We start from the raw sequence: 13,183 nt of genomic DNA, 5'->3' as shown, positions 1-13,183 counted from the left end.
ATTCGTACTGGGTATCATGCATTGTCCCGCGGGTGCTGTACAGGTTGGATGGTACAATGGAATCTATGCGGCGGTCGCACGCAGCGGTAGCACGCTAGTAGTCGTCGCCCATGAGGATGTCGTCGTCGTCGTCGGCGCGCGACTTGCGGCTAGCGTTGCGCGAGTGATGCGAGTCGCGGGGTTCGCGCTCGCGCTCACGCTCACGCTCGCGGGGTGATGGCGCAGCCGAGAGGCCGGCTGCGTCGAGGATGGCCTCTGAGGACGGGGAAGGTGGGCCCGACGCGGCATTGGACGCGGGGTTGTCGAGCTGCGCGCGCTTCTGCGGCGGCGTCATGGGGGGAACGGGCTTGCCCGTGTCCTCGGGGTACGTTGCGGCGTTCTGCACTCTGGCCGGGGGCGTCAGCGGGGCGGGGGACGGGGCGTCGCGGCGCCCGACTCACAGCGGCGCCCAGCTCGCATCGGCCGGCACGGGCATGGGCGGCGGCGGGCGGCCGTACACGTCCATGTGGTGGTCGTAGAGCCTGCGCTGGATGAGGTGGACGCGGAGCGCGAGGAGGTTGGATTCCTGCCGGTCAGCTGGGAGTGTGGGAGCCGGGAAGACGCACGTCGCTGAGGTCGTTGACGAGCTCCTTGAGCCCGCGATACCGGCCTAGGGTGAGCGGAGCCGGCGAGAAACACGCACGCTTGTACTTTGTCTCGTCGCCGGCGAGGAGGGGCGCGACCCGCTGCGACTTTGGCGCGGACATGGTGGTGGGGGAATGTTGACGTTGGGGATTGATGGATTGGCTCGAGATAAGTAGCGAGCCAGTGAGGGCTGGCGGGCAAGTCCGGCCGGATGCATTTGGCCCGCCATCGGCTCGCTTGTCGCACACGACTCCACCCCAAGACAACGTTAACACGCTCGCTCGCGCTCGCTCGTCCGACCACACCACAACCATGGCCGACTCGCCCCCGCCCTCCCCGACCATCCTGTACGACGAGGAGCGGCGCTACAGCGCCGACCGGCTCGCGCCGCCCGACATCCCGGCGCTGCTGAGCGCCAAGCGCCGCTGGTGGCGCCGCGACGAGCCGCGCAGCGTGCGCATCGCGCTCATGTGCACGAGCATTGCGCTGAGCGCCGTGCAGGCGAATGGAGTGTACTGCTGGTCTACCTAGTGCGTCGTTGGGGTGGGTTGAGCTGACGGCGCAGCGGGCCAGTCGTGTCCAAACAGCTCGGGCTGAACGGCACCCAGGCGCAGACCATCGTCGTCGGGTGGGTGGCGGGAAGGAGCGCGCTGACTCGCGACAGGGGCATCCTCGGAGTCTACCTCTGCGCGGCGCCAGTCGGCGCCCTGACAGACCACTACGGCCCGCGCGCGGGCTCGCTCCTCTCGGCGCTGCTCGGCGCCGCGGGCTACTTTACCTTCGCGGCCGTCCTCGGCGCGACTGACGACGCAGCGCCAAACGCGTATCTCGTCCTCACGGCGTGCTACTTTGCCGTCGGGGCCGCGACGGTCGGCAGCTACTTCTCGGCGCTGACGACGGGTGAGTCGCCACCCGGTGGCTGGTGCTGACTCCAGCGTCACTCTCATTTCCCGCATACCCGACCCTGTCGTTGTCACTCCCGCTCGCGCTCATCGGCCTGTCCCCGTCCTTCCTGTCGTCCTTCTCGCGGTGGTTCACGCTCGCTGATGGCGAGCTCGACGCCGTGCGCTACATCACCTTCCTCGGCCTGCTGTCCCTCGGCGTCAACCTCTTCGGCGCCGTGTTCATGCGCGTCACGCTCCCCGAGCTGCCTATTGTCGACGACGCGGCGTCCTTCGACAGCGACTACCACTACGGCTATGGCCCGGCCGAGGCGGCCGCGGACCTCAGTGCGAGCCTCCACCTCGACGAGCGCACGCCGCTGCTTATCGGCGGAGTCGAGGCCGCGCGCGAGGACGTAGAGGCCGAAATGAGCGGCAAGGAGGTCAAGTGGAACACCGTGCGCCTTATCAAGAACCCTGGGTTCTGGGCGTTTGGCGGCATCCTCACGTTGTGTATCGGCCCGTCAGAGATGATCATTGCGACAATCGGCACAATCCTCACGAGCCTCCTGCCGCCAGAGCAGCTCGCAGCCATCAAGCAGTTCATGGCGCAGACCATGGGCCACCCGCTGCTGTCCGTCTCGACGCTCGCGTCCGCCGCAGAGTCGTCGGCCCTCGAGCTGAGAAACAAGCACGTCCTCATCCTGTCCATGTGCTCGACTGTTGCGCGCCTGCTCACCGGCTTCGCGGCCGACCGTCTCTCGCCCGCACCCGTCGCCGTCCCCGCCCCGCGCTCAGACGACCCCACCGCCCCGTCACACTACTTTGTCCAGCAGGAGCCCATCATCCTCTCGCGCTCGGCCTTCTGCTCCCTCTGCACCGTCGGCCTCGGCGCCGTGCTCGCCTGGTCGGCGGCATACCTCGACGACGAGCCCCACTTCTGGGTCCTGTCCGCCGGCGTCGGCACCCTCTACGGCGCAATCTTCACCCTCACCCCCGCCATCACGTCGAGCCACTTTGGCCCGACAAACTTTGGCCTCGCGTGGGGCCTCGTGTCATACTTCCCTGCGCTGGGCTCGGCCATCTTCTCGTACACGTACGCCTTCCTCGCCGTGTCGGACGCCCCTGTCTCCCCGGACGCGTCGACCGACCAGACCCTCTGCTACGGGCCAAAGTGCTTCAGCACGACGTTCTTCATCTCGGCCATTGGCTGTGTTGTGAGCGCCCTCGGCCTCTTCCTTCTCGGCCAGCGCTGGCGAGTGTAGCGGCAGCAGCGCGCACACTGTCCACACCAAGTTGCCACCAACCAGACCCCCGATACCCACATCCAAGCAAGCAGACTCACTAATTCCCTCCTTCACCCACAGTTCCCACCATTTCACGACACTGTTGCACGAATACAGAATACAGTAGCTACATCATGCAATGCATTGCACTGAGCGCGGGGGGGGAGGAGTTGCCTAATCTGAGTCCATGCTCCTTTTGCCTAATGCTCCACTGATATGCAACCGCGCGCCCAAACAAACATCAAAATTTACTACAGGGCGTGTAGCTCAGTTGGTAGAGCGTGTCATTAGCACTCTTCTCCCTAGTTGACAAGGTCTTTGGTTCGATTCCTAACTCGTCCAGTAATAATCACTTTTTGGGTTGTTTGCCTTGGGTGAGGGTTGCCACGTGGCGAGCATCGAACCAAGAGTGGCGGCAGTGTGGCACCCTCTTCCTTCCTCTTCCTCCCCTCTCCCTCCTTAGCCCTTTTGTACTACAATGCTCCACTCTGTGTGCACTGGAATCGCCATCGTAATCATACTTGCATTCAAGACCATTCTGTCCAATTTTACCCCGCTTCCCTGTCACTACCAAGCTCTCCCACTCCTCCTCACGTCGTCTTGCTATCCTTTTCACTCTCGCCCCTGTCCCCTTCCCCTCTCACAAACCTCCGCCACTTGCTCCCCCCTAACAACCTCCACCACTCACACCTCTTCACCACCTATACAATGGTCTTGCGGCCAACACCCGCGGCGTTGTCGTTGTCCTGCTTGTCGAGGGCGGCGTGCGCAGCTCCCATGTTCTTCTCGTCCTTTGCCCAGACGTCGATGTCGACCGACTGGAACTTGCGCGCGGGGATCTTGGCCTCGAAGCGGGCGTTGAGCTCGTAGAACGTGAGGCCCTTGGGCTCTGGGAGCCGGAAGAAGATCCAGACCATGCACAGCGAGCACGTGCCGGCCCAGTAGAAGGCCGTCTTGCCGGCCCAGCCCCAGGCGGTCGGGTTGAGCATGTACGGGTGGTACGAGTTGTTGATGACGCCGACAATGTTGTACATGCCGCGACCGAGGTTGACCGACTTGATGGCGAGGCGGCGGGACGGGATCTCGGCGACGAGCGAGTAGCACACGGTGCCGACGGTGAACTGGTACGCGACCTGCCAGGTGAGGAGGATGATGCCGATGGCGAGCGAGGACGCCTTGTTGCCGATGAGCGAGATGCCACCGATGATGAGCAGGACAGTGAACATCCAGGCGCAGCCCCAGAAGTAGAGGGCGCGGCGACCGATGCCCATGCCGATGAGGATCCAGGCGATGAAAGTGCCGCCAGTGTTGATGGCGTGCGAGCCCATGGTCATGGAGAAGGCGTTCTCGACCGACCAGCCGGCCTGCTCCTGCGGGGGTGTGAGCGGGGTGGTTGGGGGACGTGGTATCCACTTACGAGGAAGTAGGTGCTGCTGCCCATGAAGGCCGAGCCACACATCTGCTGGACGATCCACGCGCCACACACAATCTCGGTACGGCGGAGGTTGGTGCCCCTAAACAGCTCGAGGTAGGACGCGCCCTTTGTCGTGTTCTCCTCCATGGCGATCGTGTGCTCGATCATGGCGAGCGCGTTGTCGACCTCCTTGGCTGCGTCGCCAGAGTACAGGCGGTGGAGCGAGGCGCGCGCCTCCTCGACACGGCCCTTGCGCACCAGCCACCAGGGGGACTCGGGGGCGAAGATGGCGACGACGATGAGGATAGGGGGCCAGAACCACTGGAGCGCGAAGGGGATCTAGGGGGTTAGCACTGTACTTTCCCGAGTTACTCACCCTCCATCCCCAGTCGTCGGTGCGGTGCAGGAGACCTGGGGGCGGGCGTCAGCAACTCCAACATTGTGTAAAATCGTTTGTCTAACCTCTGAGCATGGCGATACCCAGGAGCTGGCCAATGCCCCAGCATGCATTGACCCACGTGGTGAGGATGCCGCGGAGGGGGAGCGGGGCGACCTCGGCGGCGTACGTCGTGGTGAGGGTCTGGAAGATGCCCCAGACGAAACCGGCGCAGAACTGGGCGGCGAGGAGCATGCCCTTGTTCTGGGCGAAGAAGAAGAGGAAGATGACGCAGGTGAGCCAGATGAGCGCCCAGAACGTCGTGCGACGGTAGCCGAAGCGCTCGGCGATGATACCGTTGAGGAGGACACCGAAGATGGAGGTCACGCCGGCGGCGTTGCCGATGCCGGCCATCCACGCGGCGGGCACCTGCCAGTCGACCTCGCCGTCCTTGTTGATGTACTCGTTGCCGAACTTTTTGCGGAACGAGGGGTACGCGTCTGGGGGAGTCAGCGGGGCGAGCAGTGGGAGTCTGGACGCCGGGGGCACTCACAAAAGTTGCCCAGAAGAGTCAGGTCAAACGCCTCCATGATGACGGCCACCGAGATCATCATACTCCAGAAACACGCCCAGGGGTACTGGCGCAGACCCTGCATGAGGGTCATCTTGTGCTCGGTGCGCGTCGCCTCCTCGGCCGAGCGGAGGAGGTCCTCGACACGGGCCTGCTCGGCCGTCATCTTGTGGTCGCCCGCAAACTCGCTGTACTCGTTGACGGCCTTCTCGGCGTTCTCGAGCTCGCGCGCATCCTCAGCGTACGCGGGCGAGAGGGTGGGTGTCGTGGTCGTGGTCGTGCCCGCGGCGGCGGGGCTTGGCGCCTTTGTGTGCGACATTGTTGCTGGTGGACTTGGAGTTCATCTGCCCGCGGGGTCCCGGTATTTAACGAGGGCCACCGCGCTGCACCTCGACAGCGACAGCGCCGGGGCCGATAGAGCGGGCGTCGCCGAGCCCCAGATAGTGACGACGAACGGGAATTTTGCAGGTAGCCGCAGAGCCCCAGCTAGTGAGGGCGAACGGGAATTTTGCAGGTCAGATGATGGAGGAGCGGTTGTTGATCGCGAGGGGGTCGAACGGGAATTTCTAGCATCCATATGCAATCGCGCGCCACCGATTAATCGGTTGACGGGGGAGTAGAGCGCGCTCGATATCCTCTAGCAGCGAGCAACCGGCTGGAAGGGAGAGCCACAGATGGCCGGAGGAAGCAGGCCGTGTGTGGCCAAGCCAACCCCGAGCCACACGTGTGCGGCAGCCGGTCGGCAGTCACAAGCGCGTGCACCCGTGCCGGCCGCTCGGGTCCGGATCGGTCTTGCCGTTGCCCGCAGGGTCGACGCCGCGGAGCACCATGCACGCCGCATGCCGATGCGCGCTAGTCGGAGGGTCGACTCGGAGCGGCGCCGAGTGCCACATTGTGCCTGGTGCCCAGCCAAGCCAGTGCCACACCCCCACCTCCCCCACTCTCGGCCACCAGCCCTGGTTCTCTTGGCCATCGGCTACCTCATCGGGCGGGGGCCGCCGCGTATCGTTGGCGATTTTGCAGGGCGCCGCGTGCGCGAACGGGAATATTCGTGCGGGGTTGGCACGCGCACGCTATCATTCCCGTTCCGCAGCGTATCAGCTGCCGCGGCGGGGGCGGGTTTCGAACGGCGTTGTGGAGCCAGACTCGGCTCTCGGCGGAGCAGCCTTCGGAGCAAGCGAGCGCGCCAAGCACCGCAGGCACGGCGCAGGGCGTATCGGGCGAGCCCCGCCCCCCGTCGAGTGGAGTGCTCCGCACATCTCCGCACCGGCTGTATCGGGCCCGGACCTCCACTGTGGCGGCAGTGGTGGCAGTGGCACCTCGAGGTCGCACCAACAACCCATCACGGCGGCGAGTAACACCGTCGGCTGTCACCGGCCGCAGCCCACTGCGTGCTCGCCGCTACCCACACCGCGTGCACACGGTGGCTCGGCCCATGCGGGGTAAGGTTCAATCTCGGGGCCGCTGGTGGCGCCGCGGCCCAGAGGCCGCCCTCGCCACGCCCACATGCCCTCATGACGCACATGCCGCATTATCGGGGCCAGCTGTCAGCTAGCACGAGGCCGCCGAGCGTCCGTACGCGGCGTTCGAGGCCGGTGCGCGCCCGTTCGCGGGCGTGTACTGGTCTGCGCGGCTGCGGATCGCCGAGATCGCTGTCGGTGGCCCGGTCGTGGCTGCCCGCGACAGCCGGCTTCGTGCTCCCCTCCTCCGATTTTGAGTCTCCACGGCCTCTCCACGGCCTCTTCACGGGCTCGTCACGGGCCTTTCGCGGTCTGTAGGGCCGCGCTCGACCCGTTCTCGGAGCCCGCAGACGACGATCGGCGCCGCTCGCGCTGCTTGACGGACCGGCGCCCCGTGAAACTGCCCCGTGGCACCTCCGCTCGGCCAAGCTGGAGCTCCTGTGGAGCTCTGCGCGCCCGAATCGGCCCCGTTTTGCCCTCTCACGGACGCTTGGACACCGACGTCGGGGTCGGCACGGGTGTGCTGTCACGTCCAGTCGTGGCGTGGTGCCAATCGTTGAGTATTCCCGTTCGCGAGCCTCCTCGTGGTCGCCGGGCAAGGTGGCATGGGACGTGGGGTGGCGTTATTCGAATTATTATTGTTCGCAGTGCCTTGGCTTGCCGTGGGGCTTCACCTCTTCCCGTTTTGCCCTCTCACGGGCGCTTGAACACCGATGCCGGCGTCGGTACGGGTGTGCTGTGCCGTCCAGTCGTGGCGCGGTGCCAATAGTTTCATTATTCCCGTTCGCGAGCCTCGTCATGATCGCTGCGTGGCTGCGCATGTAGCTGATTATTCCCGTTCGTTAGCCTCCCCACGATCGCTGCGCAAGGCGACACGCTTGGGTGGCGCTCGTCAATTTACTATTGTCCAGGCAGTGCCTTGCCCTGCCGTGGGGCTTCACGTCTCCGCGTCGGCCCCGCTCGACGTCCTCTCGGCAACCCGAGATCTCGTGCAGTGGGGGGTGGCGGGTCTCGCGCTGCAGCAGGGGACAGTCGCCCCGTCCGACATGGCCGTGTGGCAGCGCCCCGGCCTAGGCGGGGTATCGGCGTACACCCCTTCATCCGGGGACGTCGCGGACTGTCAGTGACCATGCCAGTGTGGCACCACGCGCTGCAGTGCTTGCGAGGTTTCTGAGGTCTTCGTATCGAGGGTTCGTTCATGATGTTTTCCGAAGGGAGAGTCTTGTCTACTCGCAGAACCAGCCACAACCTAGCTCAGTTGGTTGGCACGGGAGGGGGGAGAGCCCCGGCGGAGAATGAAGTGTATGCCCTGGCCACGTGCCCGCGCGACTGACTTGTCTCAGAGCTCAGATGCCCACATAGGGCATCGGCGCACCAGCCCGGCACCTCGCGCCTTTGTGTCGAGCGCTTGCCTAGTGGGAAAAGCACCCCACTTGTCCTGGCAATACCAGGAGATGCAGCGTTCGACCCCCGGTATCGGCCAAAACTCATCGACCTGACCGTCAGACATGGTTGCACCCACACGGCGTGGGTGGCCGCCCAGCAGGATAACCCTCTGGGCACTTGACGGCGGGAGTGGAGGCGATTCGGTCAGCCCTTCCCATCCAAGAGGGGAGGGCGGGGGAAGCGAGGCCATCTCTTTTGGTGCATTCATGCGTTGCGTTGAATAGTGACACCAAGGTTGTCGCAGGTTCACTCGTGGTGTGTGTGGGTGGGTGTGTGTGTGTGTGTGTGTGTGTGTGTGTGTGTGTGTGTGTGTGTGTGTGTGTGTGTGTGTGTGTGTGTGTGTGTGTGTGTGTGTGTGTGGTCTCGATTGAAGAAGCATACCACGTTTACTGGCCACAGATCGCATGCGACTGTATGGCGACCCAGCATCCATCCCAGACCCCGATACCTACCCCCATTCCACACCCCACACCTCCCATGTTTACAAAAACGCCTGCGCGTTCGCTGGGCTCGCAATACCGCCGGGGACGTAGAGCGCCACCGAGGCGAAGAAAAACGTCCACCTCTGCAGCCGCTCGCACTCGGCCGCCAGCTCGCGCAGATCAAACGTCTCGCCGATGGGAAGGCCCCAGCCCGAGAGGAACACCTCGTGCAGCGCCGGCCTCTTGGGCGGCCAGGCCTCGTACGCCGAGCTGCTCGTCAGCAGACATAATCGACCCATCCTGCCTACTCACACATCCGACGCAACGGCGGCAATCCCGCGCTCCCAGTGCCACCGCAGCATGTCCTCGCCCTGCGCGACGCCCGTGCACGCGCGGTGCGATCTGAGCGGCATGGCCTCGCGCCCAGCCTCGTCAAGCGCATACCACGCCTTCGTCCAGCCTGTGTGCACGAGGAGAATGTCGCCTGTGCGGAACTCGATCCCCTGTGCATCGGCGCACGCCTGCAGCAGGCTGACGGGGATCGGCGTCGTGTTGTCGAAGAGCTCGAGGGGCGGGAGCCCGTTGAGCCGGATGTGCCGGTCGATGTCGAGGAGATGCGCGCGGGATGAGATCGGCTTGCGGGTGTAGTCTGAATCATGAGCGTGAGTGGCGCAATCTTTGAGCTTGACACCCACTGTCCACGCCGAGACGCTTGACATCCTTGCTCGATCCCTCGGCCGAGGTCATGCCCCCGTAGTGCACCGTCTGCCCCTTTTCCGGGTAGTCCTGGTACGGGTAGTGTCTGAACCCGTCCCACTGGGTCGAGCACTGGGTGTTGAAGCTGAGGTGGTCGTCGTTTGCGTAGCCCTTGGGGATGCTGGGGTCAGCGGGGAAGGCGGCTACCGCGCTCACATCGTGTGCTCGAGCCGCTGGCGGACGGGGTTGAGCGGGATGTTGTCGAGGGGCATGCTGGTGGGTCAATGGTGTCAGCGTAATGACCCACTTGAGGTTGATCACAATGCCCTCCTTGATCTCGTCGCGCGCGGCCTTGACCACCTCGGGCGTGATGAGGTTGAGCCGCCCCAGCTCGTCGTCGGCGCCCCAGAGCCCCCACGCGTTGTAGGGCGGGCCGGGGCGCTGGAGGGGGAGGTCGTCGAAGGGCGGGGGCGTGGGGCGTGCCATTGGGTGTTGTGCGCGCTGTGTTGTCTGCGAGGTGGGATGGATGGACGAGTTGGTGGTGAGTGAGCAGTTGGCTTCCCCTGCGGGTGGAGGTCAAGTCGTCATTGGTGAGTGGAGGTCAGCCAGCCAGCCAGCCGGCCAGTCGCGTTGAGTGCAACCCCGCAAACCCCGAGACGCGCAGTCCTTCAACGACAGTGCATCAGTGTTGAGCGAGGTAAGCTGCGCGATGCATTGCATGCACTCGAGACGACTGATGTGGCGATGAGTGCTCCTGCATGAGCCTGGCAGTGGGTCTAGCAACGCGGGGAGGCTTGCTGGCTGTGGAGGGACAACGCTGTGGAGGGACGAGAGTGGACAACAAATGCGACAAGCCAAGTCATGAGATCTTGGGCATCTCGCGCGTCATGCATCTCTTGGGTATCTAGCCGCGCTTGAGGACGACTGCCAAGAGGTAAGAGGTGTCAAAGGCACAACACCAAGAGCCCAGCGTCGGGTGTGCAAAACAAAATCGGCCCGTCGATGCGCCGACATTCGGCCCGCTCTCTTGAACGCCGTATCATTCATTCGGGCCCCGGGCGGCTCTGTCCCTGTATCGACAGCCGGCCGGCCTTCAGCAGCCCCGCAAGTGCCAAGCTCGCGCAGAGGCACCAAGCTACCCGCTGCGCATCCTGCGACGCCGCGCCCGCCTCGGCGGGCAAGCTGGGCGGAGCTCGGAGTGCTGCCCGCGACGAGGGCCGAAGGGAACCGATCGGCTGTCCCCCGCCGTCCCCGCCGTCCCCCACCTTATCCCCCACTCTGTCCACCACCATCGTCGCGTCGCTGACCCTCCCATTTCCCATTTCCCTCAGGGCTGCAGCTGTTCGAACGGGAATCTCGCAGTGCATTCCCGTTCGCCGAGCACGTGGATTCGATAATGCCAGCGCCTGATACCCCTGACCACGCGATGAGGTCGACCGACGCGCTCAGCGACACCCAGCAGCCCCCCCACACCCCCCGCACCACGTCCGGTCGGGGCTCTTCTAATCAGCTGACGCACCGAGCGAGGCCGAGCTTGCCCCCGTTATATCGGCGGTGGGCGCCGAGCGAGCTCGAGGCCGCAGGGCTATAGGCGCCGGCTCGACTTTTCTTCCTCCCCACCATTCACCATGACCCAGCTCGTTGCGAAGCGCCCCACCGTCGAGGTCACCCCGGCCAACGAGTTCGTCCTGCGAGGCGACGCGGTCGAGTACCGCTTCCACGTGGCGGCCGACGGCGAGCTCATCCACGACCACTTTGGCGCGCCGGCGCCCGGCCTGGCTGCGAGCACCGGCCCCGCGCCTTGGGGCCGCGCGCTGCTCGACGAGCGCCGCGAGTTCCCCGACCTGGGCCGCGGCGACTTCCGCCTGCCCGCGTTCATCGTGCGCCACGCCGCCGGGCACACGGTCACGGCGTTCAAGTACGCCGCGCACCGCGTGCTCGAGGGCAAGCCTGCGCTGCCTGGCCTGCCGGCGACGTTTGGCGGCGCTGCCGACGTGAGCACGCTCGTCGTCGACCTGGCCGACAAGCACTCTGGCCTCGTGGCAGAGCTCTCCTACTCCGTCTTCCCGGCGCACAACGCCATTGCGCGCAGCTTCACCCTGCGTAACGGCGGCGACACGCCCGTCGAGATTCAGCGCGCGAGCAGCTTCACGCTCGACCTGCCCTCGGGCGACTGGGAGATGATCCAGCTCGCGGGCGACTGGTGCCGCGAGCGCGTCGAGATGCGCCGCCCGGTCTTCCCCGGCACCCAGGGGTGAGTACTGCGTCGTGCCTCGTATCCGTCCTAACGCGGCCCAGGTTCCAGAGTGCGGTCGGCTACTCATCCCACTACTTCAACCCGTTCGTCGCGCTCGTCGACGCCTCGACGACCGAGACGCAGGGCGCAGCGTACGCCTTCAACCTTGTCTACACGGGCAGCTTTGCGGTTGACGTCGAGCGGCACGCGTTCGACATTGTGCGCGTGTCGATCGGCCTCAACCCTGTGCAGCTGTCGTGGCCGCTCGGCCCAGGGGAGACGTTCACGACGCCCGAGGCCGTCGCCGTCTACTCTGACGCCGGGCTGGGCGGCATGAGCCGGCACCTGCACCGGCTGTACCGCGACCACCTGTCGCGCTCGGCCTGGACCAAGCGCGAGCGGCCGGTGCTCCTCAACAGCTGGGAGGGAATGTACTTCAAGTTCACCGACGCCATGCTGTACGAGCGGGCCAAGAACTGCGCCGAGCTCGGCATCAAGCTGTTCGTCCTCGACGACGGGTGGTTCGGCGACGCGCACCCGCGCGTCAACGACGACGCCGGGCTGGGCGACTGGATCCCCAACCCGCGCCGGTTCCCGCAGGGCCTCGACGCGTTCGTCAAGAGCGTCAACGCGCTCCAGGTCGCGCCTGTCGGCAGCGCCACCGCCCCGCAGGACCTCAAGTTCGGCATCTGGGTCGAGCCCGAGATGGTCAACCCCAGCTCGGACCTGTACGAGGCGCACCCTGACTGGGTGCTCTTCGCCGGTGAGCACGAGCGCACAGAGTCGCGCCAGCAGCTCGTGCTCGACCTCGGCAAGCCCGAGGTGCAGGACTACATCATCGAGGCGATCGGCAACGTGCTGCGCATGGCCAACATTGCTTTTGTCAAGTGGGACAACAACAGGTGGGTTCTGGCCACGAGGCGGCACTGACAGCATAGATACATGCACGAGACGCCGCAGCCGTACGCGAGCCACAAGTACATGCTCGGGCTGTACCGCGTGCTCGACAGCCTGACGACGTCGTTCCCCGACGTCCTGTTCGAGGGGTGTGCGTCCGGCGGCGGGCGGTACGACCCCGGTATCCTGCAGTACTGGCCGCAGCAGTGGACGTCGGACGACACGGACCCGATCGAGCGCCTGCACATCCAGTTCGGCACGTGCCTCGCGTACCCTCCCAGCGCGATGGGCTGCCACGTCTCGGCGAGCCCGGGCGAGCAGGTCGGGCGCGCGACGCCGCTCGAGTTCAGGACGCACGTCGCGCTCATGGGCGGCAGCTTTGGGTTCGAGCTCGAGCTCGAGCACATGAGCGCCGAGGAGCGCGCCCAGATCAAGGACCTGGTGGCGCTTGCGGAGCGCGTCAACCCCTACGTCATCCACGGCGACCTGTACCGCCTCGCGCTGCCGGGCAAGTCCAACTGGCCGGCTGCGCTGTACGTCGCGCCCGAGGGCAGCGCCGTGCTGCTCGCGTTCCAGATGTTCGCGCGCATCAAGGTCGACACGCCGCGCCTCAGGCTCGACGGACTCGACGACGACGCCCAGTACGAGATTGACGGCGTCGTCCACTCGGGCAAGGCGCTCCGCAGCGTCGGCCTCCAGCTCGACTGGTCGAGCTCGCGCCTCCCCGGCGTCGACTACCAGAGCAAGCTGCTCTTCATCAACAAGGTTTGAGTGTGCCGTGTTCGCAGTTATAGAAGCGTAGAGGTGTGAAGACCGGCACCACCTGATGTTAATATGTAACATGCTATTCATTCTGGCCCCTGCTACTGGGCAT

General features: G+C 65.3%; 5 protein-coding genes and 1 non-coding gene across 6 annotated transcripts; 3 read left to right on the top strand and 3 right to left on the bottom strand.

The window, feature by feature from the left end:
* Window positions 1-94: 94 nt before the first annotated feature.
* Window positions 95-746, bottom strand: Q8F55_006665 (uncharacterized protein; the record flags this gene model as incomplete). Its single annotated transcript, XM_069355120.1, has 4 exons — window positions 95-386; window positions 441-565; window positions 606-649; window positions 683-746. The coding sequence occupies 4 exons, from the start codon at window positions 744-746 to the stop codon at window positions 95-97; spliced, it is 525 nt and encodes a 174-aa protein (XP_069207191.1).
* Window positions 747-936: 190 nt separating this feature from the next.
* Q8F55_006664 (uncharacterized protein) lies at window positions 937-2,770 on the top strand (the record flags this gene model as incomplete). The annotated part of the gene is made up of 4 exons (XM_069355119.1): window positions 937-1,154; window positions 1,190-1,252; window positions 1,289-1,524; window positions 1,560-2,770. 4 exons carry the CDS (start codon window positions 937-939, stop codon window positions 2,768-2,770), a joined length of 1,728 nt encoding a protein of 575 aa, XP_069207190.1.
* A 277-nt stretch (window positions 2,771-3,047) lies between these two features.
* On the top strand, window positions 3,048-3,133 carry Q8F55_006663. Its single transcript has one exon. It is a non-coding gene; the product is annotated as a tRNA-Ala (tRNA).
* Window positions 3,134-3,492: 359 nt separating this feature from the next.
* Window positions 3,493-5,471, bottom strand: Q8F55_006662 (uncharacterized protein; the record flags this gene model as incomplete). Its single annotated transcript, XM_069355118.1, has 5 exons — window positions 3,493-4,161; window positions 4,209-4,544; window positions 4,582-4,616; window positions 4,668-5,081; window positions 5,135-5,471. The coding sequence occupies 5 exons, from the start codon at window positions 5,469-5,471 to the stop codon at window positions 3,493-3,495; spliced, it is 1,791 nt and encodes a 596-aa protein (XP_069207189.1).
* Window positions 5,472-8,539: 3,068 nt separating this feature from the next.
* On the bottom strand, window positions 8,540-9,662 carry Q8F55_006661 (uncharacterized protein; the record flags this gene model as incomplete). The annotated part of the gene is made up of 3 exons (XM_069355117.1): window positions 8,540-8,750; window positions 8,793-9,129; window positions 9,176-9,662. 3 exons carry the CDS (start codon window positions 9,660-9,662, stop codon window positions 8,540-8,542), a joined length of 1,035 nt encoding a protein of 344 aa, XP_069207188.1.
* Window positions 9,663-10,804: 1,142 nt separating this feature from the next.
* On the top strand, window positions 10,805-13,080 carry Q8F55_006660 (uncharacterized protein; the record flags this gene model as incomplete). Its single annotated transcript, XM_069355116.1, has 3 exons — window positions 10,805-11,430; window positions 11,475-12,314; window positions 12,351-13,080. 3 exons carry the CDS (start codon window positions 10,805-10,807, stop codon window positions 13,078-13,080), a joined length of 2,196 nt encoding a protein of 731 aa, XP_069207187.1.
* Window positions 13,081-13,183: the final 103 nt, after the last annotated feature.

The sequence above is a fragment of the Vanrija albida genome (assembly GCF_041260175.1).
Source record: "Vanrija albida strain AlHP1 chromosome Unknown contig_5, whole genome shotgun sequence".
NCBI classification, from domain to species: Eukaryota; Fungi; Basidiomycota; class Tremellomycetes; order Trichosporonales; family Trichosporonaceae; genus Vanrija; species Vanrija albida.
The sequence above is the reverse complement of the archived record's forward strand: the minus strand, read 5'-3'. Positions and strand labels throughout refer to the sequence as shown.